The sequence below is a fragment of the Oncorhynchus kisutch genome, linkage group LG6 (assembly GCF_002021735.2).
Source record: "Oncorhynchus kisutch isolate 150728-3 linkage group LG6, Okis_V2, whole genome shotgun sequence".
In the NCBI taxonomy this organism is placed as follows: domain Eukaryota; kingdom Metazoa; phylum Chordata; class Actinopteri; order Salmoniformes; family Salmonidae; genus Oncorhynchus; species Oncorhynchus kisutch.
The window spans coordinates 75,785,739-75,811,091 of NC_034179.2; the positions used below are offsets into that span (position 1 = coordinate 75,785,739).

A 25,353-nucleotide genomic window follows, 5' to 3' on the forward strand; every position below is an offset into this window, starting at 1 on the left:
TGATTGATATTGCATTTGTTCATTTTTAGGTTGGCTGCATAAAAAGCTTAAAGTACCACTTTTTGGAGCTGGTCACTTCCCTATACAGAGAAGCTACAGTCTTCTGGTTCAGAGATGTATGATGCTACCAGGCAATATAGTTGTTCTGTTTAGAAGTTTTGTCACGTGCACAAGTACAGTGAAATGCCTTTCTTGCCAGCTCTAAACCCAACAATGCAGTAATCAGTATCAATGTCGTACTAAAAATAACAGGGTAGAACAAAAACACGGGAAATAGAAATAAGAACACGAGAAAGTAAGAAACTATATACAGGGTCAGTGTCAATACCATATTTACAATGTACAGGGATACTGTAGTGAGGTAGATATTGTATGCATAGGGATAACGTGACTAGGCATCAGTATGTATGATAAACAGAGTAGCAGCAGCGTAAATGAAGATCTATGTAAGTGTGTGTAGTCAGTATAAAAATGTGCATGTTCTGTGTGTTGGCGCGCGAGTGTGCATAGAGACAGTGCAAAATGTTTAATAAATACAATGGTCAATTCAGATCTGTGTCTGACTAGCCATTTTGTTAGCTATTTAGCAGTCTTATGGCTTGGGGATGGAAGCTGTTCATCACTGCTTGCCATACCAAGCAGTGATGCAGCCAGTCAAGATGCTCTCAATGGAGCAGCTGTAGAACGTTTTGAGGATTTGAAGGCCCATGCTAAACATTTTCAACCTCCGGAGGGGGAAGAGGCGCTGGCGATCCAGCTTCACAACTGTGTGCGTGTGTGTGGACCATTTTAAGTCCTTAGTGATTTGAATCCTGAAGAACTTAAAAGCTCTCGACCTGCTCCACTGCAAAATGTTCTGATTTTTACGATGGGGCCGTGCCCCCCCCCCCCCATTTCCTGTATCAGCTCCTTGGTCTTACTGATGTAGAGGTTGTTGTCCTGGCACCACACTGCCAGATGACTGACCACCTCCCTGTAGGCTGTCTCCTCATCGCCGGTGATCAGGCCTACCACCGTCGTGTCGTCAGCAAACTTGAGGATGGTGTTGGAGTCGTGCGGGGCCCACAGTCGTGGGTGAACACAGAGTACAGGAGGGGACTAAGCACACACACCTGTGGGTCCCCCGTATTGAGGTTTAGCGTGGCGTAGGTTGTGTTGCCTACACTCACTATCTTCGGTCGGCCCTTCAAGAAGTCCAGGATCCAGTTGCAGAGGGAGGTGTTCAGTCCCAGGGTCCTAAGCTTGGTGACGAGCTTGGAGGGGACAATGATGTTGAACACTGAGCTGTATGAACAGCATTCTCACATAGGTACTCCCCTTATCTAGGTGGGTTAGGGCAGTGTGGAATGCAATTGAGATTGTGTTGTCTATGGATCTGTTGGGGCAGTATGCAAATTGGAGTGTGTCTAGGGTTTCTGGAATGATGGAGTTGATGCATGCCATAACCAGCCTCTCAAAGCACCTTATGATTACATATGTGAGTGCTACAGGGCGGTAGTCATTGCGGTAGCCTCAGACAATACTGTAAATTAACACCTGAGGGAAGTCTCATCTCCTATGGTATTTTATTTGAAAAAGAAACAGTAGTAGTAACAGTGGTTTTGAATTATAAATATCTTCCTTTGTCAGAGAAAAGGCTGTAGCAAGCTAGAAATAAATATTCTCCTTATGGTCCTGGTAACTTTGATTTGAAAAGAAACTTGTCTGTGTAACAGTTAGCACTTATAGCTGGCTATCATGAAATGAAGGTTTGATTTATCAACAAAAAAAAACAACTGAGAACGAGGGAATAAGAACTGAAGTTCAAGTTCAGTTTTAGCAAAGAAGTTGAATAGCAGTTTGGGGACATTAAGATATAGCCTCCCGAAGCCCTTTACATGGTGAGTGTATTTCATACAGGTCTTATTCAGTCAACCATGCCAATGCTTTAATGTGTCGTTGAGATATTGTATTTCAGTTTTGTTTCGACTAATCGATGCAGAAGAAATATATTGAGTAGACTAGAGCAGGGATTCCCAACCCTTTTGGAGCTGGGGACCCCCTTTGCGAAAGCAAATTCATCAGGGACCCCCTCAAAAATCAGAACATCTTGCAAGTTTAAAACTAACTTCCTGCAACTCTACACATTTTCCCATGGGGCAGGGAAACATTTGAACAGTTTTAAAGCTTAAATTACAATGAAAAAAATTTATTTTTAAGGAATACAAGAAGTATTGAGTTGAACACTATTATTGATGGAGTACTGTGGATCCTGGTGAGCCTCACAGACCATGTTTTGCATCCCAGGGTAGCCTATATTGTAGATGAATAATATTGTATTGTATCCTCTGAACTTGTTCCACAGAACCTTGGCCAAATTCGTTTAATCTGTTTTTGCTAGTAATATTTATTTAAATTTAAATATTTTTGATCTGGCTTGCAGTACCTGGTCCACATACCCCCTGGACTAGAGTAGGGCTGCTATGAAACTGTTCTTCATAGCTATGAGTTTGTGTAGACTATTACATTCTTGTTGGAAAAACACTAACCAAACCTTTCAAAAGTGTCATATACACCCCACAAGAGGGGACATCGTCAGTATGTCTCCAAAAAGCAGCAAGTGACATTTTTTTTTTTTTTAAACAACAATAGAGATAAAAGGATACTATGGCCCCACCTACTTTGTGAAGCACTGTCTCACCAAAGAGTGTAGAACTTAACAAAGATGGTACCCTTAGTTATGTTTCAGTAGCTTGTAAAGTAATCCAAATTAATCGTTTAAATTAGAAATATGATCTGATTATCTTCTCTTCCCAATGTCTGCGATAGTGAACTTGGTGCTGTGTGGGAAAAGAGGAGCTTGGAAGACTTCTACACAACCAACTGGGTCAGACAAAGTTTAGCCCAGAGTGAACCTCCTGCTCAGTGTGTATGAAGAGACAGGGAAAGGTAGATAGACGCTTAGTCACTCTGGTGGAGCTGCCTGCTCTGTATGGAGCACCTCAAGAGGCTCAACTCACTGATGAAGAGGAAAGAAAGTAAGACACTATCCAGAATATACTGAGTTCAGAGGTCAATGACTTTATGGTTGTGTTGAAGCACATAATTTCCACCATAATTTGCAAATAAATTCATAAAAAATCCTACAATGTGATTTTCTGGATTTTTTTTCTCATTTTGTCTGTCATAGTTGAAGTGTACCTATGATGAAAATTACAGGCCTCTCTCATCATTTTAAGTGGGAGAACTTGCACAATTGGTGGCTGACTAAATACTTTTTTTGCCCCACTGTACATACATACATACATACACAAACATTTATGGACACCCCATCAAATTAGTGGATTCGGCTACATCAGCCATACCTATTGCAGACAGGTGTATTAAAATCGAGCACACAGCCATGCAATCTTCATAGACCAACATTGGCAGTAGAATGGCCTTACTGAAGACCTTAGTGACTTTCAACATGGCACAGTCATAGGAATCCACCTTTCCAACAAGTCAGTTTGTCAAATTTCTTCCCTGCTAGAGTTGCCCTGGTCAACAGTAAGTGCTGTTTTTGTGAAGTGGAAACGTCTAGGAGCAACAGCGGCTCAGCCTCAAAGTGGTAAGCCACACAAGCTCACAGAACTGGACCGCCGAGTGCTGAAGCGCATAAAAATTGTCTGTCCCTCGTTGCAACACTCACTACCGAGTTCCAAACTGCTCCTGGATGCAACGGCAGCACAAGAACTGTTCGCCGGGAGCTTCATGAAATGGGTTTCCATGGCCGAGCAGCCGCACACAAGCCTAACATCACCATTCACAATGCCAAGCCTCGGCTGGAGTGGTTTAAAGCTTGCTGCCATTGGACACTGGAGCAGTGGAAACGCGTTCTCTGGAGTGATGAATCGCGCTTCACCATCTGGCAGTCCGATGGACAAATCTGGTTTTGGCAGATGCCAGGAGAACGATACCTGCCCGAATGCATAGTGCCAACTGTAAAATTTGGTGGAGGAGGAATAATGGTCTTGGGCTGTTTTTCATTGTTTGAGCTAGGCCCTTTAGTTCCAGTGAAGGGAAATCTTAATGCTACAGCATACAATGGCATTCTAGACAATTCTGTTCTTCCAACTTTGTGGCAACAGGTTGGGGAAGGCCCTTTTCTGTTTCAGCATGACAATGTCCCTGCACACAAAGCAAGTTCCATACAAAAATGCTTTGTCGAGTTCGGTGTGGAAGAACTTGCCTGGACAGAGCTCTCACCTCAACCCCATCGAACACTTTTGGGAGGAATTGGAATGCTGACTGTGAGCCAGGCCTAACGCCCAACATCAGTGCCCGACCTCACTAATTCTCTTGTGGCTGAATGGAAGTAAGTCCCTACAACAACGTTCCAACATCTAGTGGAAAGCCTTCACAGAAGAGTGGAGGATGTTATAGCAGGGGGGGGACCAACTCCATATTAATGCCCATGATTTTGGAATGAGATTTTTGACAAGCAGATGTCTACATACCCTTGGTCATGTAGTGTACCATTTACTTAACGGCAATGATAGACGCCACGCTCAGGTCACGGAGCTCCTGGGTAAGATAAACATCATGGTGAAAGTGAATGGAGGGAGTTGCTACACCATTAAGATGTTCCATAAAGTACAGGCCCTAAGGGAGGAGCAAGCGAGAATACTGAAGGAGAGGAAGGAAAAGATAAAAAGAGAGAAGGAGTTGAGACAAAAACAAGAGGCAGAAATTGCTAAGTGGAAAGAAACCATTCAGAAGGAGGTAAAGTGAGAGAAATCAAAGAGCGCGAGAAAAGGGGAGCTGGATTCAAAAAGAGAGAGCCGAAGATACTGAAGGTAAGAGATGCTGAGAAGGAGAAGAAATTAAAGTTGGAAGAGGAGCGCAAAGAAGGGATGTTTGATGAGAAAAACAAAGAAAATTAGGAGAAAGAGCAAAGTCTTGCCTGTGAAATAAATGCATGAAAAATAGATAAAAGACCTGAATATGGAGAGTGAGAGCAGCAAGAAAGAAAGCAAAACAATTATTCTGTGCTCCACTGGAGAAAGAGATTTCAAAAGCTAGAGAAGAGATGGGGGAGGTGTATACGGGAGGAAAGGATGGGACGAGGCAGGGCAGGGAATTAAGATGGGGAGAAGGAAGGGTTTATGAAGGAAGAGGAGGGTAAAATGGAGGGATATAGGAAGAGTATCAGAAAGGAGAGGAGGAAGGGAAACTAGAGGGATTTAAGAAGGATGATTAAGTAGGCTATGGGAAGGGGAACAGGAGGGATATGATGAAGGGAAAAAGATGCAATATCCAAACTAATGGGAAATAGAGCAGTTGAGTTGGGTAGAGATGCAAAAGAGTACATATTTTGCTAAATCTGCTGTGATTGGAGTCATTAATGAGGGTAAAGGGAAATGTATGAAGAGGGGAATAAGGCAGGGCATGAGGAATGGCAGAGATAGCAGAGGGCTATTGCATTTTGTACAGTCCAAGGCCCTTGGGGTTGAGAATAGACCATCTTGTAACACTGTATTTGAGCGTTTGTACAAGAAAACAAGAACATGCAAGCCAATCTTTTAAAAATAGCTAAATTCATCTAAATCAACTTTACAGTTGATTTCAACCTCAACCAAACTGAGCTGCTCTTTCTCCCAGGGAAGGCCTGCCCACTCCAAGACCTCTCCATCACGTTGACAACTCCACAGTGTCCCTCTCCCAGAGTGCAAAGAACATTGGCGTGACCCTGGACAACACCATGTCATTCTCTGCAAACATTGACTCGCTCCTGCAGGTTCATGCTCTACAACATCTGTAGAGTATGACCTATCCTCACACAGGAAGCGGCGCAGGTCCTAATCCAGGAATCTTGGAATCTCACATCTAGACTACTGCAATTCTCTGTTGGCTGGGCTCCCCGCTTTGCATTCAGACCAAAAAGTAAATGTTTTATTCCTTATGCTCTCAGTCTTTCACGTACCTTTTGGCAAACACTAGGTGTGCTGTCATTATCCTTTTTCTCAGGAGTGGCTTCCGTCTGGCCACTCTCCCATAAAGTCCAGATTGGTGAAGTGCTGTAGAGACACTTGTCCTTCTGACAGGTTCTCCTATCTCAGCCCAGGAACTACTTCTGTCAGAATGGTCATTGGGTTCTTGGTCACCTCCCTGGCCAAGGTTCTTCTTGCCCAGCAGATCAAGCAGAAATGGAGCTGGTCAAGTATGATCACCAGCAAGGAAGGTTGTTGAACTAAAACCTAGTATGAAAACCTAAAATGTTGTAGTCTATAGTCCTCTTCAGAAAAAAACCCTGATGGAGTTTAAGATACAAGAATCATTAGAATACTTTGCTACTACAGCGGATGAAGGAGTGGAAAGAGCGTGGAATTTGACAGTGAGGAAGATGGAAAATAGTTAAGAGGGAAGAGGTGTGGTGAGGAAGATTGGCGTCAAGTATAAAAACTAAAAACATACTCCAGTAGCTAAGACATTGAACATGACTAGAATGAGGATGAATTACCTGCGGTGGCAGGTGCAGTGAAGACCGGCAAGTTCTAGCATCGTCCGATGATGGTAAAGGGTATTCTGGCCTAGTAGAAGTGAGATTTTGAGAGAATGGATCCTTGCCTTCTGGCTGATCCATATGTGGTGTCTAGTTGGGTGGAGAAGAGATTGCGGACTTGAAATCGGTGAAAGTAACTTGAAGTGGACTCGTGATGATTGTGTGTCTTCCGCCCAGAGGGATGGGGTGTTCCGCACCACACGCCTCGGGATAAGAACAGTGATTTGCTTTGCTCTCTGGAGCAGGGCACTGTTGAAAAGAGTGATAACTGGGGTGGTGTTAAGTGTTGAGGAGGATCAACTGAAATGGAAGATTCCTGGTGTCTGTGATGCCTGCCGTTTGGTGCAACTCAATATTAGGAATGGTGTTCCTAATGTTTTGTACACTCAGTGTATATTTCAGTAGATGGACTACTACAAATTCTTTATTCCAAATGGCTAGTGGTTTCTAGTCTATATCCACAAACTGCTGCTATACTGTAATAAAACATCTGATACTGCTGCTAGCTACTGAAAAATGTGCTTGTGTTTTTTATCAAGAGTTTCTAATGCTGCTCTCATCCCAGCCTGACAGGCAGACCCTGATGTAGAGTGCCACCTGGCCCAAGGACGTGTGACAGCTAGGAGAGGACTTCCTGAAGGACTATGTCCAGATCAACGTGGGAGCCCTGGAGCTGAGCGCCAAACACAACATCCTGCAGATTGTGGACGTGTGCACGGAGAGTGAGAAGGACAACAAGTGAGGCTAATACTTCACTCTACTCCACTGAAACATTAGCGTTAGTGAATGGGACTGTGTTGATGTAGACTGATGAGGCGCTTAGTCGTAGACCGATGTAACTAACTCTCCAAAGAGCTTTCATCGGCTAACATGTCCGCTCTCCTTCTCCCCAGGATGCACCAGCTGATGGAGGAGATCATGGCTGAGAAGGAGAACAAGACCATCATCTTTATGGAGACTAAGAAACGCTGCGACGATCTGACCCACAGAATGAGATGTGATGGGTGAGGGAGGGAAAGGAACACACACACTGGGAGTAATTTATTGATTTTATTGAATATAAAATACTTCTGGTCATGGGGTTGTACTACTTCATAACAATTCCCAGTTCTCTGATCATCAAGCTGACAAGTTTTTGCTCCTCAGTTAAGTAACTTTTTCAGCATATTGTCAAACGTAAAGGTTATTTCATTGTACAAACCGGCAATCTTAGTATAGTTAACTAATGTGCTATTTTTGCTTTTCGGTGTATGAGGCAGGTGCTACCATTTCTCTAAAACTTTTTTTCTCAGCTCATTCAGATATTGAGCTTTTGGTTTTTCAGCTTTAATTAGTTTGTACGTAAGTGATTATTTTCCCATTTAGAATTTCTCTGTTAAAGGTGGTCAGTAATTCAGTTCCAGGACAGTATTTTGAAATATGGATAGACATTTCCTGTCATGAGGTAGTTATTCGACTTCTTATGTAGGTTACATTTTAATTGTTTATTTTGTGGGATCATTCCAACCCCTCTGTAGCTGAACTATATTTCATTTCTGTTTCATGGTCTTGGGATATTGTTTCTCTATTGAACTCTGTAAACCAGTCACACATGCTTGTTTCTTCCTAGTGTAGGGGTGTATCGGTTTGTGCTTGGCTGCTGCTCTGTCCTTTCCACCTGTAGTTGAATCATTCTAGTATGTAGACAAGACCGACCTGTAAAATCACATTTTTACTGTCTGGTTTTGTTTTTCAAGTTTCAATAAAGCTTTTGAATGTGTGTCTTAACATTTTGTTTCTGTACTCCAACTAGTGCTCTTAAAACTACCATTGTGTGAATGAACTTGGTTAAGATTGTCAGACTCCTACATCTTAATGACAAGAACAGTTTAAACCCCAAGAAAAATAACTTTGCAAATGTACATGAGTTGTATTGGAGATGCCTGGTGGAATGTGCTTGGGAGACTCGAGGCTTTGAGGAAAGAGTGTTTGTCAAGTTGTCTTGCTGAATCCTTCATCTTTAAAACAGATAATCTATGAAGCAGCGAGGAGTAAAAGACTCATACCCAAACTCAATGTCTGAAAAGATTTATGGATCAAACGAGTAACAGGTAAAACCAACAAACCCTCAAGGGACTTGATAGTGAAAACAATCCTTAAATAGGCACAAATGGCAGATTAAATAGGACTTCAGTGTTAGAATGTCTAATTCTACATGGCAAGGATATCAGGCAAACCATTCTCCGTGCAGAAGGAGAGGAAGAATGATCCTTCATTATCACAGTAAGCAAACCTGGGCGCATGGTAGGGTAAACGCACCGTCAACCGTAATTCAGCAGGGCATTCAACAGCTATATAAAAAACAAAGACTCAAAGATAAAAGATGAGCCTTCCCCAAAACCTCCCAAAAGGCCCATTGCATGAAAGGAGAAACAGTGTAAATTCGATGAATGAAGGACAACTTATTTGTTAAAAACAAGACATGGCTGTGACAGTACTATTGCACAGCAGACAGTGTATGTTTGAAAGCAGCCAAATAAAGTTCTGTAAAGCTGTACAGAGGACATTCCTCCAAAGCATAAAGCAAACACACCGTTGTGATTGGCTAAGCAAGGTAATCAATAGAAATAGAAGCATTTTTATAAAGGTTTATGCCGTGTCTGAGTGAGATGCCAAATCTTGTCAATCTGTTGAATGTTAAAGATTGCCCCATGTGTCTGAAGGTGGAAACTGTGCTACAACTCCTCTTTCATCATGGTCTTCCTCTCCTAGCGTGAAGTTTAGCTTGTATTGCAACTGCACCTTCTCCTGGAAAAGAGAATTGAGGGTTGCAGAAATCTATTTGGCTTCATAGTTTATAATTACAAGAAAATGTTGGGGATGCCACAGGTACATAACAGGCCTTAAATGAATGTCTACACAGTCTAGTACCTTGTGAGGGTTGGCCAGCAGCAGGATCTGTGTGATGGCAGCAGGTGGGAGGATTGGGTTGAAGGCTGGAAGCTCGGTTTCTGATGGGGGCTGTAGCTTCACTCTCATTGTCTACAACAGAGGACAGAGGTCATGATGTCAACCCAACACTGATCATGGAACTGAAGGTGAAAAAGGCATGTTAAGAGAGAAGAGGTCTTACGTCAGGGACAAAGGCCTGGAAGAGGATGTTGCTGACTGGAACCGGGGCAGAGGAGAGCATGGAGATGATCACCACCAGCACATCAGCAAGAGAGGGCAGAGAGTCACGTGCAAAGTGGAAGAGCACCCGCAAACTGTGGCTATCAAACACCGTCACAGGCAACAGGCTGCCTGGTTACAACAAAGAGTTTAAAACACTGTTCAAATGTGATGCACTATTAGCATAGCAAGTAGATAATACAAATATTATAGATACTTACTGGGCTTAATGGACTCAAGCGGCACAAAAACATCTGTCAGGGTCATTTCTATAGGGGGAATGACTGTGTGAACCGGAGAGGAGTCCAACAACCTATCACCGAGGAGAGCCACCGGGTGCTCAGGGGAGAAGGCCGGGATAAGACTTGGATTAGTTCCAGATTTGTTCTGGAGATCTCGTAGAGTAGGTTTGAACGGAGGCTTGTCCCTGAAAATAGATAAAGGTACTACATAAAAGGTTGAATAATGTTGCTGAGTGTCTGTCATGTTGTTCTAACAAGTTGGCATGGTCAGCACCCCATGATCCTTCATATATGATTTTGCTTCTTCATATATTGTTTTGCTTCTACAGCACTTGGAGTGACTTCAAATTATAATGAACACAGTGGTCCATCAATACTGTACTAAGCAACATAACTGGCAGACTAACACGAATACTTGACACAAACATCACCTGCGGTGTAAAACCCTCCCATAGTCAAGGGTTAGTTACCATTTGACCTGCAGGCCCTCTGGAGGTAGGGACTGCTGCAGCAGCGTCTTCCCCAGCAGATCCAACTCATCTAAGGCTGAGCTTCCAGACATCGCTCCAGTAGAAAGAGGCTGGGTGTACGGGAGTGGATCTGGACTCAGTAGTACACTAGGCGCAGCTGGGATATCAAGAATATCCACACTGTCGGAAGACTGTAGCAAAGAAAGTGACACCATGTGTAAGACACAGACGTGACACTTGTTAAGGTATAAATCATGAACCTGCCTAAGTAATGGCAATCAAATCGTATTGTCACATACACATGGCTGGCAGATGTTAATGCGAATGTAGCAAAATGCTTGTGCTTCTAGTTCCGACCATGCAGTAATATCTAACAAGTAATCTAACCTAAAAATGTCACAACAACTACCTTATACACACACACACACAAGTGTAAAGGAATGAATAAGAATATGTACATAAAAATATATGAATGAGTGATGGCCGAACGGCATAGGCAGTAGATGGTATAGAGTACAGTATGTACATATGAGGTGAGTAATGTAGGGTTTGTAAACATTATATAAAGTGGCATTGTGTAAAGTGAATAGTGATACATTTATTACATCCAATTTTTTATGATTAAAGTGGCTAGAGTCAGTATGTTGGCAGCAGCCACTCAATGTTAGTGATGGCTGTTTAACAGTCCGATGGCCTTGAGATAGAAGCTGTTTTTCAATCTCTTGGTCCCAGCTTTGATGCACCTGTACTGACCTCGCCTTCTGGATGATAGCGGGGTAAACAGGCAGTGGCTCGGGTGGTTGTTGTCCTTGATGATGTCCTTGATGATCTTTTTGGCCTTCCTGTAGGGCAGGTAGTTTGTCTCCAGTGATGCGTTGTGCAGACCTCACTACCCTCTGGAGAGCCTTGCGGTTGTGGGCGGAGCAGTTTCCGTACCAAGTGGTGATACAGCCCAACAGTATGGTCTCGATTGTGCATCTGTAAAAGTATGTGAGTGTTTTTGGTGACAAGCTAAATTTCTTCTGCCTCCTTAGGTTAAAGAGGCGCTCTTGCGCCTTCTTCACCACGCCGTCTGTGTGGGTGGACCATTTAAGTTTTTTTTTTAAATCCACCTTCTCCACTACTGTCTCGGCGATGTGGATAGGGGGCTGTTCCCTCTGCTGTTTCCTGAAGTCCACGATCATCTCCTTTGTTTTGTTGACGTTGAGTGAGAAGTTATTTTCCTGACACCACTCTGAGGGCCCTCACTTCCTCCCTGTAGGCTGTCTTGTCATTGTTGGTAATCAAGCCTACCACTGTAATGTCATCTGCACACTTGATAATTGAGTTGAAGGTGTGCATGGCCACGCAGTCATGGGTGAACAGGGAGCACAGGAGAGGGCTGAGAACGCATCCTTTGGGGTCCCAGTGTTGAGGATCAGCGGGGTGGAGATGTTTTCTATCCTCACCACCTGGGGGCGGCCCATCAGAAAGTCCAGGACCCAGTTGCACAGGGCGGGGTCTCGAGCTTAATGACGAGTTTGGAGGGTACTATGGCATTAAATGCTGAGCTGTAGTCGATGAACAGCATTCTTACATAGGTATTCCTCTTGTCGAGATGGGTTAGGGCCGTGTGCAGTGTGATTGCGATTGTATCGTCTGTGGACCTATTGGGGCAGTAAGCAAATTGGAGTGGGTCTAGGGTGGAGGTGATATGATCCTTGACTAGTCTCTCAAAGCACATCATGATGACGGAAGTGAGTGCTACGGGGCGACAGTCATTTAGCGCAGTTACCTTAGCTTTCTTGGGAACAGAAACAATGGTGGCCCTCTTGAAGCATGTGGGAACAGCAGACTGGGATAGGGATTGATTGAATATGTCCGTAAAACACACCAGCCAGCTGGTATGCGCATGCTTGAGGACGCGGCTAGGGATGCCGTCTGGGCCGGCAGCCTTGCAAGGGTTAACACGTTTAAATGTTTTACTCACGTTGGCTACGGAAAAGCAGAGAACACAGGCTTTGGTAGCGGGCCGTGTCAGTGGCACTGTATTGTCCTCAAAGCGAGCAAAGAAGTTGTTTAATTTGTCTGGGAGCAAGACATCGGGGTCCGCGACAGGGCTGGTTTTCTTTTTGTAGTCTGTGATTGACTGTAGACCCTCCCACATACGGCTCGTGTCTGAGCCGTTGGAATTGCGACTCTACTTTGTCTCTATACTGATGCTTATCTTGTTTGATTGCCTTGCGGAGGGAATAGCTACACTGTTTGTATTCGGGTCATGTTTCCGGTTGCCTTGCCCTGATTAAAAGCAGTGGTTCGCGCTTTCAGTTTTGCGGGAATGCTGCCATCAATCCACGGTTTCTGGTTGGGGAAGGTTTTAATAGTCACCGTGGGTACAACATCACCGATGTACTTGCTAATAAACTCGCTCACCGAATCAGCGTATACATCAATGTTGTTGTTCGACGCTATCCGGAACATATCCCAGTCCTCGTGATCGAAGCAATCTTGAAGCGTGGAATCAGATTGATCGGACCAGCGTTGAACAGACCTGAGCACGGGCGTTTCTTGTTTTAGTTTCTGTCTATAGGCTGGGAGAAACAAAATGGAGTCGTGGTCAGATTTGCCAAAAGGAGGGCGAGGGATGGCTTTGTATGTGTTGAGAAAGTTAGAGTAACAATGATCCAGAATTTTTCCAGCCCGGGTCACGCATTCAACATCCGACGAACCTTGTTTTCAGATTAGCCTTGTTAAAATCCCCAGCTACAATAAATGCAGCCTAAGGATATGTGGTTTCCAGTTTACATAGAGTCCAATGAAGTTCTTTCAGGGCCGTCAGGGTGTCTGCTTGGGGGGGGTTGTTGTACACGAGTGTGATTATAGTCGAAGAGAATTCTCTTAGTAGAGAAGCTAAAAAGGGACTCAATAATGGATTTGGTGTTACCTGTTAATATTATGCATTGTCTCGCATCATGTCTCCCTGTGTGAAGTGCTCAGTTCTCCCCTCACCTGGAAAGAGTCCCAGGTGGTAGAGTCCTCAGGTTGGGAGGCCGGGTTGGAGGTGTGGGGGGTCCCCTCACTCAAACCTAGGAAAGATAGGCACAAAGTTACCCACAATTAACACACACAACATGGAAGTAGCAGAGGTCTTGGAAGACTTACCCAGTGACATTAGCTCATCATCAAGGAGACTGATGCCCATCTCCTGGGAGGGAGCATTTAGGCTGTCTGTTGGAGTGGGGAATTCTGGTGACGGAGGTGATGTGTCCAATCCCGATAGATCAAGTAGCGCCACACTACTTCCTGGAGGAGATAAGTATTACAGTGAGAGGAAATCTTTAGCCCATGCATGTAATCATATACTCTAGTCCCCTACTACCAAGCTTGTGTCATGTGACCCTATCCATGCATGTGTCATTGACCCATTGTTGCTCACCTGTGAGCCTTTGTGTATTAGCTGAGTTGTTCCCGTTCACCACCTCTCCCTTCACCTGCTGCCTATACAGGTTGATGACCTGAGTCAGGCTGTCGTTGGCCTGGAGGATCTCCGCTGCCCGCCCCCACACACACACACACACACACACAATTGTAATATACTGTATATTGTCACCCACATATTCTTCTCTCTCTGTGTACCATACACTTAAACACATTGAGGAGTGTCTAAAACCTCACCCAGAGCCTCATCATTGTCCTCTGTATCACTGGCCAGTCTGAACAATGTGGGTCTCATCTTCTCACAGTGCTGGTACAAGTCCTAAACACACAAATACACACTATCAAATGTCTGTATCTGCATGCAGTGCTTTGTATACATCATATATAGGTGATGCCGTTATGGCACTGTGGGAGGTGTCTCTGGCTTGTGTAAAGGTTCCACAGACCTGGATGAGCTCTGCATTGCTCTGTGGGTTGGTGGTCCGGTCATAGTCCTCCAGCAGCTGAGTCAGTAGGCTGACACTCTCATTCACATCCTGGATGGCGTTCACACGCTTGGACAACTTCTCCGCCCGCTTCTGGTCCTGAGACACACACACAGGTCAGGAAGAAGAAACCAGGGAGGGAGGAGGGGGAAGAAATGTATCCGTTGTCCCTAAATTAAAGGAGTCATGAAAGCACTGAATGATTCTGACAAGGAGACCACCCCTTTCTCACTCAGTCCCCGTACATGACAGTATAGTACTAAAGCACTTAGGCATTCACTTTCCCATACTAACACACACACAGACCAGATAATACAGTTCACACTGTGCGATGTGATGTACATCTCTGTATTACTGTAATGAAACAGCCTATAGATCTACATTATTCATACATTTAGGCGAGCTTGAGAAAAGAGACTGTACCTCCTGCACCATTTCCTGGATCAGTTTGTTGGCTGCTTTCAGGTCCTCAGGTTGAGTGCTGTTCAACAGGCGAGTCAGTGTCTACCAAGACACCAGGGAGGAGGAAGAATTTAAAGTAAGGGAGAGGGCTGGTAAATGGAGTGGAGAATGCATGGTGAATCACATTTGTAATGCAAAATTTGACGAAACAAAATAGTATGTTTCTTTTGTTTAACAATGCCTTACCTTTGACTTCTCCTCATCCTCAAATATGGCATTTTTTGGTCTGGGAGGTGGAAGCAGGAGGAGTTTGTCAGCTGGAAGAACTGGGTCCTGTTTGACAATGCCTGTTTAAAAAAAAAACATTAACAACAACTGTGTGTTCATCACTATCATAGATACACTGAAGTCACCAAGTGTAGAACAGCTCACCATGTTTTTTAAGCATCTCGTAGGCATCAGCGATTTTTGCCTCGTCAGGCAGCCCCAGTGTCCAACTATAGATGAGCTCCAACACCTTCTTCTTCACTGGCTCTGGAGCCCGGCTGCCGAGGTACTGAGGGAGAGAGCAGGAGCATGCGGAGTGAGAGCTTATCCAATTTTAACAGACTTGCTCAGTGAAAGGCACAGACAGAGACAATCATTACCTTTGGAGAGACCACTTTGATGAGCTCGTTGAGGAAGCGAAACTTGCCCACCTCACTGTGGAACCTTTCCCCACAGCTCTTCATGCACGTCTCCAGCACCTGGTTGTACACACATTACAAGTGAGTCAAACAATTAAGTTATTCAATATGAATGTAGGCACACACACTAGACAGAAGGCTGTCAATTGTATTGGCTATGATTCCTATTACAACACACTGCCATCACTTAACTCACCACGAGTGCCTGCATGGCCTCCCACTCCTGAGGGGATTGGATCTTGTGAGCCAGTAGCCTGGTGGCCAGCTGGGGTCTGAAATGGAACATAAAGAGTTTGATGTGGCTGAATTTGGCAGCAAATCTATCTACCATTGACTATTGTATGACATGCAATTGTACCTCTCCCTCTACTCTAGACAACCCCATGTTTTTTTATTGAATGACACAGATGTCAGCACAGGGTCAGTATCAGAAATCTTAAAATGTGGAATATGAAGAAATCGCTCCCCCATTTCCTGGTTGCAAAAATTCTAATAGTTTACCTAATTTCAGTTTGTGTGGTAAAACAAGCAATGTATAGTGTAGAGAATCATTGTACCATCTAAACCTCTTAAATATATTATAAATAACTACAAATACAGTATTTTCAGCTGTATGAAGCTGGTGTGCAAAACCAAAAGTAAGACGCAAAAATGAAAATTAGGAATGGGACGCATAGAAATATCACACAAAGAACAAATCTACCGCTTCTTAGACTTGTTTTCAATGAGAATGACTGATCTAGAACTCACATTCCTATGTGAATTTGAACATAGCCCAAAAAGTTCCATATTGCCGCTTTAAGTAACAAGCATGTACTCAGTACAGCTAAGACGTGTACATGTCATGAGACACTGACATACCCCTCCAAATCATTGTTGAGCTGGTCACAGAAGGCCTGGATGCTGTCCCAATCTGTATCTCTGTTTAGTGGGTTCGTGGCCTTGTCTAATGGGAGAATTAAGGAAATTAGAAAAGGGGAAGTAAAGGTTCATCTGAATATTTTTCGATAGTGACACATATCCATGTTTAATTCAGGGAACTGTCAAAAATGGAGATGAACATCAATCAATTCTGTTGCAGAACTGTTTTGAAAACAGATAATAGCAAGTACTTTAGCCTTCCAACAGTACTTTGGACACGACTTTGTAAGGGACTCCAACTCCAGTTCTCCCACTGACCGAGTGAGCTAGGCTTCCTGCATTTGACAGCACACTGTCACATAGTTAAGCGTAACGTCACTGGCAGGATATGAATTCACGATAGGTGGCTTGCTGGTTCCCGTATCTAGCAAGAGTTTGATGATTCTCTCTAGTCTAGATAGATTCCCAGAACCATCTGGATAGCTAGTTAGCTCACGTTAGCTTTACAGCTGGCTAGCTTGCCGTTTATGAGAGGTCTAACGTTACAGTCCCTCTCAATTTGCACCTTGATTTTGCTTAAACTGTCATCTCGGTCGACTGCAACACGGTTATTTTTCCAAGGATGCATGCTCCAATAGCTCTCTATACAACCTAAATAACTTTTTTTTAAAGACTTACTGATACGTGCCTCCAAACTGCCCGTGTCAGGCGGCGCCGCCATCACTACGGGAATTCTCTTTACCATGAACGTGTCTCGCGAGGAACAACTTTGAGAGCCCCCTTTCTCACCTCCCCAACAGTGATGGGTAGATGATGGACACGATGGCAGCTTGCACTGGAGCATAAGAATATATAACACAGAAAAAAGGTTATCATACTTTCTAATGAACCTTCTCGATCATACTGTAGTTGTTTATTGCAAACCTGTGCAGACAGTGCAAGCAGTTTCAGATTTCTCCCGGTTTTCTCTACCCTCTAGCGGCACAACGGTGTACTGCTGTACATGTGTGTAGACATTGCAGTTACGGTGTAGTACAGTAACGGGTTTGTTTTGGTGTTTATTCTGTGTGATCAACTCTTCGGGATAGTACATTATCTCGGAAAGCCACGATCGCTAAACAACGTAACACATTTATTAAAATGTAACCCAAAAGTGATTCGAACGAAAAAAATACTTGAGTGAAGAGATTAATTGTTGTATCAACATTTTACAGCGAAAGTGGAGGTTGCTCGCTATTTTCTACTTCAAGGATCTACTTCGCTGAGATTAGAGACTTTTGGGGAACAACACATTGGAAGCAAGTTACAGTGACGTCACATAGGTTTTCTCAGTAAAAACAATGTTGAATTTAGTTTGACTTGGTCGACAAAATATAACCAACAAGCTAACGTAGCTAGTGGGTGTGCTAAACAGTTTTGAATGTCCAGGATCTGACAGGTTGAGGTTGAAGTGGTTGTTGACTTTCTCAATTTAACATGGGAGAATGAAATTCTATCATGGGGACATTGAACGCTTTACAAGAATGGTGTGGCATAAAATGCGAAAATTACCCCAATGTGGAGATAAGGACCATGTCTTCTTCATTCAGAGATGGATTGGCGTTTTGTGCTATTATCCATAAACACCGACCTGATTTGATGTAAGTATATAAAATAAATTAGAATAGGAATGTGAACTCTCTTGTGAGCTTCCCCATCCTCTCCACTACTGTGGGCCATCACTGGCACCCAGTCTCCCACATAATCCTACCTCTGTAGCTCTGCCCCAGTCAGTGTGTTGTATGTGAGTACATTGTTGATAGTAGGCCTATAGGACGGACGCACAGTCGGACTCAGTTCCTGCCTGTCCTTAGGCTGATCCAGAGCGGCTGGCAAACTCTAATCTGTAGCTGTAGCATGGACCTGAATCCTGTCACAGTGGATTTGTCTGCCCTGATACATGGAACCACAGCATGGCCTAAGCTCCAACTTAACTCTTAATCTTCCTCTCTATCTTTTCCTCTCCCCCCTCCATTCTTAAATGGAAATGTCTCTAATGTTAAACATGTAATGTGTGGTGTGCCGCAGGGCAGCTCTCTTGGCCCTGTACTTTTTTCTATTTTTACTAATGATCTGTCACTGGCATTAAACAAAGCCTGACCCTTCATGCGTCAGCAACCGCAGCTAGTGAAATCACTGGAACCCTGAACAGAGATTTGCAGTCAGTTTTAGAATGGTTGGCCAGTTATAAACTAGTCCGGAACATCTCTAAAACTAAGAGCATTGTATCTGGTACAAATCACTCCATAAATTCTAGACCTCAGCTGAATCTGATAATGAATAATGTGGTTGTTGAGCAAGTTGAAGGGACTCAATTACTTGGAGTTACCTTGGATTGTAAACTGTCATGGTCAAAACATATTGATTCAATGGTTGAGAAGGTGGGGAGAGGTCTGTCTGTAATAAAGAGATGTTCTGCATTTTTACACCACACTCCACATAGCAAGTCCTGCAGGCTCTAGTTTTATCTTATCTTGATTATTGCCCAGTCATATAAATGAGAACTTGTTCTCAACTTGCCTACCTGGTTAAATAAAGGTAAAATAAAAAATATGGTCAGGTTCTGCAAAGAAGGACCTAGAAAAACTGCAGCTGGCCCAGAACAGAGCAGCACATCTTGCTCTAAACTGTAGACTGGCAGTCTCTCTTGGCTATAAGAAGAGGAGAGACACTTTCTTGTATTCATAAGAAACATTGTGTTGAAAATTACAAATTGTTTACATAGTTGACTTACACACACACTTACCCCACCAGACATGCCACCAGGGAGGGGTCTTTTCACAGTCCCCAAATCCATAACATATTCAAGAATACGTACAGTATTATATAGTGCCACGATTGCATGGGAGAATGAAATGTCCTTCCATCACAGATTGTTCAAGTGAACAGCAAACCTGTTTTTAAAAAACAACAACAGATAAAGCAACACCTCTCCTCTATTTGACGTAGATGTTGTGTATGTAGGCTGTGTGTGACATTTTACATAGTTCTGTCCTTTTCATTTAACCTGGCAAGTCACTTAAGAACAAATTCTTATTTTCAATGACGGCCTAGGAACAGTGGGTTAACTGCCTGTTCAGGGGGAGAATGACAGATTTGTACCTTGTCAGCTCGGGGGTTTGAACTTGCAACCTTCTGGTTACTAGTCCAATGCTCTAACCACTTGGCTACGCTGCCACCCCTTGAGTTGTTCTTGTCTATTAATGTTCTGTATTGTATAATATTTCATGTTTTGCGTGGACCCCAGGAAGATAGCAGCAGCTAATGGGGATCCTAATAAAATACCCAGTCCCCTCTTCATTACATCCCAATGTTGTTGGTCAAATTATTATTAAGGGGTCTGTGAGGGCCCATCATTTGTATCACATAGTACTATTCTGATTTTGCTCCAGAGACTTCAACTCCCTCTCCAAAGAATGTTTATGAAAACAACCATCTGGTGAGTTTTACATAATTATGTTTTACATGCATAACTGTCTCAATGCACATTTATGTTCATACATTGCACTACATCTGTTTATATTGTTCTAACTGTCTGCCGTTTTTCATTATTGATCCCTGTCTCCTACCAGGCATTTGAGGTCGCACAGTCAAAGCTGGGCATCCCTGCATTGCTGGATGCTAAGGACATGGTGTCCACAGAGGTGCCAGACCGGCTAAGTGTCATCACTTACCTCTCCCATTACCACCACTGCTTCAACAAGAAGTCTCATGGTGTGTGGCTAAATTGTGTCATAGTCAAAACAGCACATGGTTGGTCCCACCTGTCTTTGTTTGTCAAATGTGTGTGTATTCAAAGTGTTCATTTTTACTAAGCAGCCGGTCCAGCCAGTTTGAAGACGCCATATGTCGCAGAGTGCTCCAGTCACTCCCAGACACAACCTGACTCTCTTGGAGGTCTGCAGCCTGCCAAGGTAATGTAATAAAGTTGTTATGAAGCCATTTTTATTTGAATTTTGTATTTATCTCAATCTCCTCTTTCATCCCAAATTCTCACATTTCTTCCTCTTTACTGTTGCCATTGGCTGACCTCCCCTGCTCAACAGTCAAGGACAGAGGAGCCATCCAACAGTGGCAGGCCATGCAGCGTTTGTGCCTCCTGCATGAAGCACGTTCACCTGGTGCAGAGACATCTCACTGAGGGGAAACTCTACCACCGCAGCTGCTTCAGGTAACACCACTGCTCAGAAGGCAACGCTAGCTTATCCTTATCTGCAGACAGTGAAATATAATCTGTGATTTGTGTCCCTCTCATGTCATCCTGTGTTTCTCTTTCAGATGCAGTGTGTGCAGCAGCACTCTCTTACCAGGGTCTTACAAAGAGGGGAGTGCAGTTGGCTCCTTGGTCTGCACCCACCACTTGACAGCCAGTCAAAATGCCCTCCCCGAATACAGTAAACAAACTGGATCATTAGAGAATCTGCCCAAATTAGATGAGCAGGAGGTGACACTATCTCAAGGTGGATTTACAGACAACCCCTGATCTCTCTGATTTTATTAGAAAAACAGACTCAGGTGAGACAGTTATTTCTGGAAGAGGAGAGACAGAGACAGAGGGAGGTGAGAGAAAGACAAGGCATGACACACTTAAGAAGCCAAGGCCACCCTGTCCTCCAAAGCCCACTGTAGAAGAGGGAAAGCTTGAAGAAGCAGGGACACGGCCCATTCAGACAACAGAAACTGTCACTGTAACACCAGACAGCGGTTCGGCTTCTGCAAGCCCTGGACGGCCAGTTCCTGCACCCAGGCGGGTGTTAGACTCTACCCCTCCTCGTCCTGCACCCAGAACCCGTCCACCTAAAGCCATGGACAGCCCCCTTGTTTCTGGTGAGTAAGACAAAGCCACCCACTCCAGCTTCTCAATTCTGACCTCACTTTACGACTGTATGAAGAGTATGTCATTATTATCAGAATATTTCAGTACACTCAATTCTGTGTAGACTCCCCATCTTCTCCTCATTTCAAACATATCCACTAAATGTTTCTCTGTCCATCTCCCTCTCTCTGCAGGTTACACAGTTGATAATAAAACTTTACCCAATCCTTCTCGGAGGTAAGTTTGACATAACACATTATGTATCAGACATAACACATTATGTATCAGACATAACACATTATGTATCAGACATAACACATTATGTATCAGACATAACACATTATGTATCAGACATAACACATTATGTATCAGACATAACACATTATGTATCAGACATAACACATTATGTATCAGACATAACACATTATGTATCAGACATAACACATTATGTAACTTTGAGTAGAATTGTCCAATTAATGGCTATTTATTTCTTTAACTTTTGACATCAGGTTTGGCCAACCCAGTGGGCCCTGTAAACCCAAAGACCCACCGTGGCTGGAGCTTGTCCTGCCAGGGCCCTGGCCAAAGCTGCCCCCTGCCCCGCCCCCTAGTATGCCCAAGCCCCCACGCTCAGGCTCTATAACCTCCCTCAGAGGCAGTTGGTACAGAGCGAGAGAACCCCCTCCCAACCCCTTTGGGGAGTTTGAGGATGAGGAGGCTGATGATGATTACACTGGGGAAGAGAACACAATGAGTGGTGCTGAAGGCCAAGCACAGCCCTCAATGGTAACCAGCCAGACATGGTGTGGTACCAGTCAGTTAGCTAAAGTAGCCAGCTCACATTGCCAAGCTCATTTAGAGGACACATCCAGAGAAGTTGACAAGTCTAGTATTGCTGGAGCGGATGACGCAGTAAATTTCCCTGAAATTGCTAATGCACCAAATGTAGAAAGTTTAGCTGAAGCAGGATGCTCACTTGCTGTATCTAATTTAGCAGAAGTTCAAGCAATTGTTCAATTGCTATATCTGAGTCAGCTGATGTTGGTGTGATAGCTAACATGGCTGAAGCAGCTGGCACACTTGATGTATGTAATTTAGCAGATGTTGGAGTTGGAGAATCAACCAACTTGTCCAAAGCAGCTAGTTCACTTGGTTTGTCTAATTTGACTGAAGCTAAAACCACAAGTTCATCTTACTTGGCTGAGGCTGCTAGTTCCCTTGATGTATCTAATCTAGCTGAAGTAGCCAGATCACACAGTGTATTTGGTCTAGCTGGAGCTAGTGGGTTAGGCGGTTTAGTTGGAGCAATTAGTGCACCTAACATATCTAATTTAACTGAAGAAGCTAGTTCATATGGTGTTTCTGAAGCTTCTGCCGGTTCACTTAGTGTGTCTAATTTAGCTGGAGCTGATAGCATATGCAGTGTAACTGGAGCACCAAGTGCTCTTGGCAAATCAGATGTAGCCCAGAGCCTCTCTTTGCCCAAAAGTGTGTCTGTGCCAGCAATCTCCACTAGTTCAGCCTGTACTCGAAGCCACCCCCCACCAACCTTGTCAACCAATGGAGCAGCAGCCAGTCCCTCCCTGCTCAGACCCCCATCGCTCCCTAGTGTGTCTGAAGTGAGGGACTCTGGCCAGGTGCCCACCCCCTCTCACAGTAAGGTATAATGCTGCTCTTTATATCTCCACTGATATCTATGTCACAGCTCAACCTGCCCAAAATACAGGACATATAAGCTTGTATTACACAACACATATATGCAAAGATATCAGGTTAAGTGAGTTTCAGACTGAAACTATTTTCCAACATGTTAACATAAAAGACAACATGTTTTTCTAAGATTCCTGCATAACAACATCGTCCCTATACTGTAGGTTATAGCCTACTCCAGATAGCTGCTTGGACTGTGTGTGCTTGAATATTACAATTGTGGATTTCACAGAAATGTCTTCAATCTCCAATTTAGCAGGTATGTAAGGAGAACCCTTTTAATCGTAAAGTCTCCCCCTCTGAGTTCCCCAAATCCAAGCCTGCCCCTGGACATGGCTTTCCCCTCATCAAGAGGAAGGTGAGAGGATATCTCAGTGTAATGGAATTAACCCATTATCCAGTGTTTTCTCCCAATCAGAACAGTCCCCTAGTACACATGCATGTCTCCTGAGGTGCAGACAGACACCTATGTCTCAGTGGAGGAGCTGCAGGTGGAGCTGGGGGAGCTGGAGAAACGAATGGACAGGCTGGAGCTGAGAGGGGTGGAGATGGAGAGAAGCTTGAGAGACTGCCAGAATGGAGAGTGTCTGTAGTTGCACGTGTCTGTAGTGTGCTTATTATTAACATCCAAGTCATTCTTTCAGTTATCATATAAAGTGTTGTTACAGATGAATTGTTATTGAGAAGACTCGTGTCGTCCACCTGTTTGTTTCAGACCAGGAAGAGGAGGACATGTTGGTGGACTGGTTCACTCTAATACATGAGAAACACATGCTTGTGCGCAGGGACGCAGAGCTGGTATACATGTAAGTGCACTGACCTGAAATGATATCAAAGCAAGACAGCACCTTCATAACACCTTAATTATCTCTGCTTCTTTTATCATTCCCAACATATGGACGGTGTTGTAAATTAAATATTAATGGACCTGATGTATTTGTATGTGCACTCCAAGGGCCAAGCAACAGAATTTAGAGGAGAGACAGGCAGACGTGGAATATGAACTGAGATGTCTCCTCAACAAAGTGGGTGAGTGGCCAGTCTTCACATGACCCTCCCTCCAGTATTTACTACTCCTCAGCAATTATCAGTCTGCTATTATTAATTATGTGTTATGTGTTGTTATTTGACTAATCTAATTGTTTGTCTCTCCTCATCTCCTCCTCAATCATCATCCCCCCCAGAGTGTGAGTGGAGTAAGGATGACCGTTATAGGGACCAGCAGTTGATGGAGGAGCTTGTCACCATCATTGAACAGGGGAACCACATCATCAACAGCTTGGATCAGGACAGGCAAAGGTGCAGGAAACACTCATAGATGAATACCGACGGCCATTGATTCAGACAAATTTCATTAAGCAGATAATTGATGCTCTTGCTCATACCTACCAATGGTTTGTATTTTTCAGGGAAGAAGAAGAAGATGCTCTGTTTTCCATGATCAAGAAGAAAGGTGAGGGGAAAGTATTTTCCTAGAGTGTTTATTTTGTTGTTGTCTTTCCTGTTTTCTCATGTCTGTTCACACTCTCATTCCTATTCCCTCAATACTACACCTCAGACTCCTTAATTTCTCAGAATTTGATCATGGTATCATTATTTCTCCCTCTTCAGATTTAAAAAAAGAGTCTCGGGAAAGACCTGAAGACGTTAAGAGCAAAGTTCAAGCCCATGAAGATGCTGAAGATCCTGAGTCATAAAGACTCTAAGAGCAAAGGCTCTCTAAAGAAGAAGAACTGAGTTGGACTCGGGCTCACCCTATAAGGAAGGAACAAATAGGTCTATATTTGTTAACAAATACACATTGAGCCACAATGTAATGTCTCATAATTGTACAAATAAATTAATGAAGATTACGGGTAAGAGATGAAGACTCTTGGACTGTGGATGAGAGTGGTTAAGAATTAAGAGAAGCCTCTGATGCAGAGTATATGGATTTTCTTCCCAAGTGAAACAAACTATCCCCATTATACCTCCCCATTACACTGCACTTTTTGCACAAGATGTGATTGCTCCTGCATTCCGTAAAGCCGTAGTCAGCCTACGATGAGTTGCAGCATAGAATCATTCACTAATGGGATTTATTTTTGCAGTTCAACTTTGTTAAATTATATTTAATAAAACATTGTACTTTGTATGAACAGAATGCATTTGTATGATCATAATCTTTTGATAATGTTTTAAATGTAATTTTAATGTGTGTGTTTTTTAAAATGTACCTCCTACACTTGCCTAATGTATATTACAAGAAAAAAGTATTTGCTACTCCAGATTGTGGCGATGCTTTCCATTGCCTGTACTGTCTGATTTATTGGGCAAGATCTTTGTGAGATTGAGATTCACACTGTATTCAGATATTTGTTATTTATGTCTCCCAATGTGGGAATTAACCACTTCTTGATGATAGGTATTTTATCATGCTCAAAACTACATTATACTTTCTAAAAAAAAAATACACGTTTAGTTAGTATAATACATTTGGAAAAATAAACCTAAATATATATTTTTAACTATATATATATATATATATATATATATATATATATATATATACA

At 43.4% G+C, this 25,353-nt stretch overlaps 2 protein-coding genes across 8 annotated transcripts; one reads left to right on the forward strand and one right to left on the reverse strand.

Moving 5' to 3' along the window:
• Positions 1-8,574: 8,574 nt before the first annotated feature.
• On the reverse strand, positions 8,575-17,228 carry LOC109884382 (ADP-ribosylation factor-binding protein GGA1). Of its 3 annotated transcripts, XM_031827584.1 has the most exons (18): positions 17,161-17,228; positions 16,915-17,071; positions 16,237-16,321; positions 15,572-15,647; positions 15,337-15,435; positions 15,122-15,245; positions 14,936-15,036; positions 14,711-14,791; positions 14,249-14,386; positions 14,040-14,121; positions 13,801-13,914; positions 13,527-13,667; positions 13,374-13,450; positions 10,386-10,576; positions 9,895-10,100; positions 9,636-9,805; positions 9,434-9,544; positions 8,575-9,310 (listed from the first exon to the last, which is right to left on the reverse strand). In XM_031827584.1, exons 2-18 carry the CDS (start codon positions 16,979-16,981, stop codon positions 9,200-9,202), a joined length of 1,974 nt encoding a protein of 657 aa, XP_031683444.1. In that variant the 5' UTR covers positions 16,982-17,071; positions 17,161-17,228; the 3' UTR covers positions 8,575-9,199. The 3 variants fall into 3 exon arrangements, with proteins under 3 accessions (XP_031683444.1, XP_031683446.1, XP_031683445.1); XM_031827586.1 differs by having other exon boundaries at positions 16,915-17,210; XM_031827585.1 differs by lacking the exon at positions 17,161-17,228 and having other exon boundaries at positions 17,026-17,129.
• Positions 16,991-24,944, forward strand: LOC109884389 (MICAL-like protein 1). 5 transcript variants are annotated; one of them, XM_031827588.1, is made up of 15 exons: positions 16,991-17,104; positions 19,668-19,714; positions 19,848-19,989; positions 20,095-20,189; positions 20,322-20,446; positions 20,554-21,102; positions 21,286-21,328; positions 21,601-22,752; positions 23,058-23,159; positions 23,260-23,386; positions 23,517-23,607; positions 23,757-23,830; positions 23,986-24,100; positions 24,211-24,254; positions 24,413-24,944. In XM_031827588.1, the coding sequence occupies exons 8-15, from the start codon at positions 22,150-22,152 to the stop codon at positions 24,496-24,498; spliced, it is 1,242 nt and encodes a 413-aa protein (XP_031683448.1). In that variant the 5' UTR covers positions 16,991-17,104; positions 19,668-19,714; positions 19,848-19,989; positions 20,095-20,189; positions 20,322-20,446; positions 20,554-21,102; positions 21,286-21,328; positions 21,601-22,149; the 3' UTR covers positions 24,499-24,944. The 5 variants fall into 5 exon arrangements, 4 of the variants coding, with proteins under 4 accessions (XP_031683448.1, XP_031683447.1, XP_031683449.1 ...); XM_031827587.1 differs by lacking the exon at positions 16,991-17,104 and adding an exon at positions 17,191-17,876; XM_031827589.1 differs by lacking the exon at positions 16,991-17,104 and adding an exon at positions 17,191-17,876 and having other exon boundaries at positions 23,061-23,159.
• The last annotated feature ends 409 nt before the right edge of the window (positions 24,945-25,353 follow it).

What these genes read in the sequence shown, in the direction of transcription:
- LOC109884382 (XM_031827586.1), bottom strand. Translation starts at nt 17,080, where the DNA reads ATGCTCCAGTGCAAGCTGCCATCGTGTCCATCATCTACCCATCACTGT. An exon ending in GCAATGCAGAGCTCATCCAG is followed by an intron (nt 14,122 to 14,248) that starts GTCTGTGGAACC and finishes TTGTGTGTTTAG; the next exon opens with GACTTGTACCAGCACTGTGA. An exon ending in TAATACACAAAGGCTCACAG is followed by an intron (nt 13,668 to 13,800) that starts GTGAGCAACAAT and finishes TATCTCCTCCAG; the next exon opens with GAAGTAGTGTGGCGCTACTT.
- LOC109884389 (XM_031827588.1), top strand. Translation starts at nt 22,150, where the DNA reads ATGGCTGAAGCAGCTGGCACACTTGATGTATGTAATTTAGCAGATGTT. An exon ending in GACGCAGAGCTGGTATACAT is followed by an intron (nt 23,608 to 23,756) that starts GTAAGTGCACTG and finishes GTGCACTCCAAG; the next exon opens with GGCCAAGCAACAGAATTTAG. An exon ending in TTGGATCAGGACAGGCAAAG is followed by an intron (nt 24,101 to 24,210) that starts GTGCAGGAAACA and finishes TGTATTTTTCAG; the next exon opens with GGAAGAAGAAGAAGATGCTC.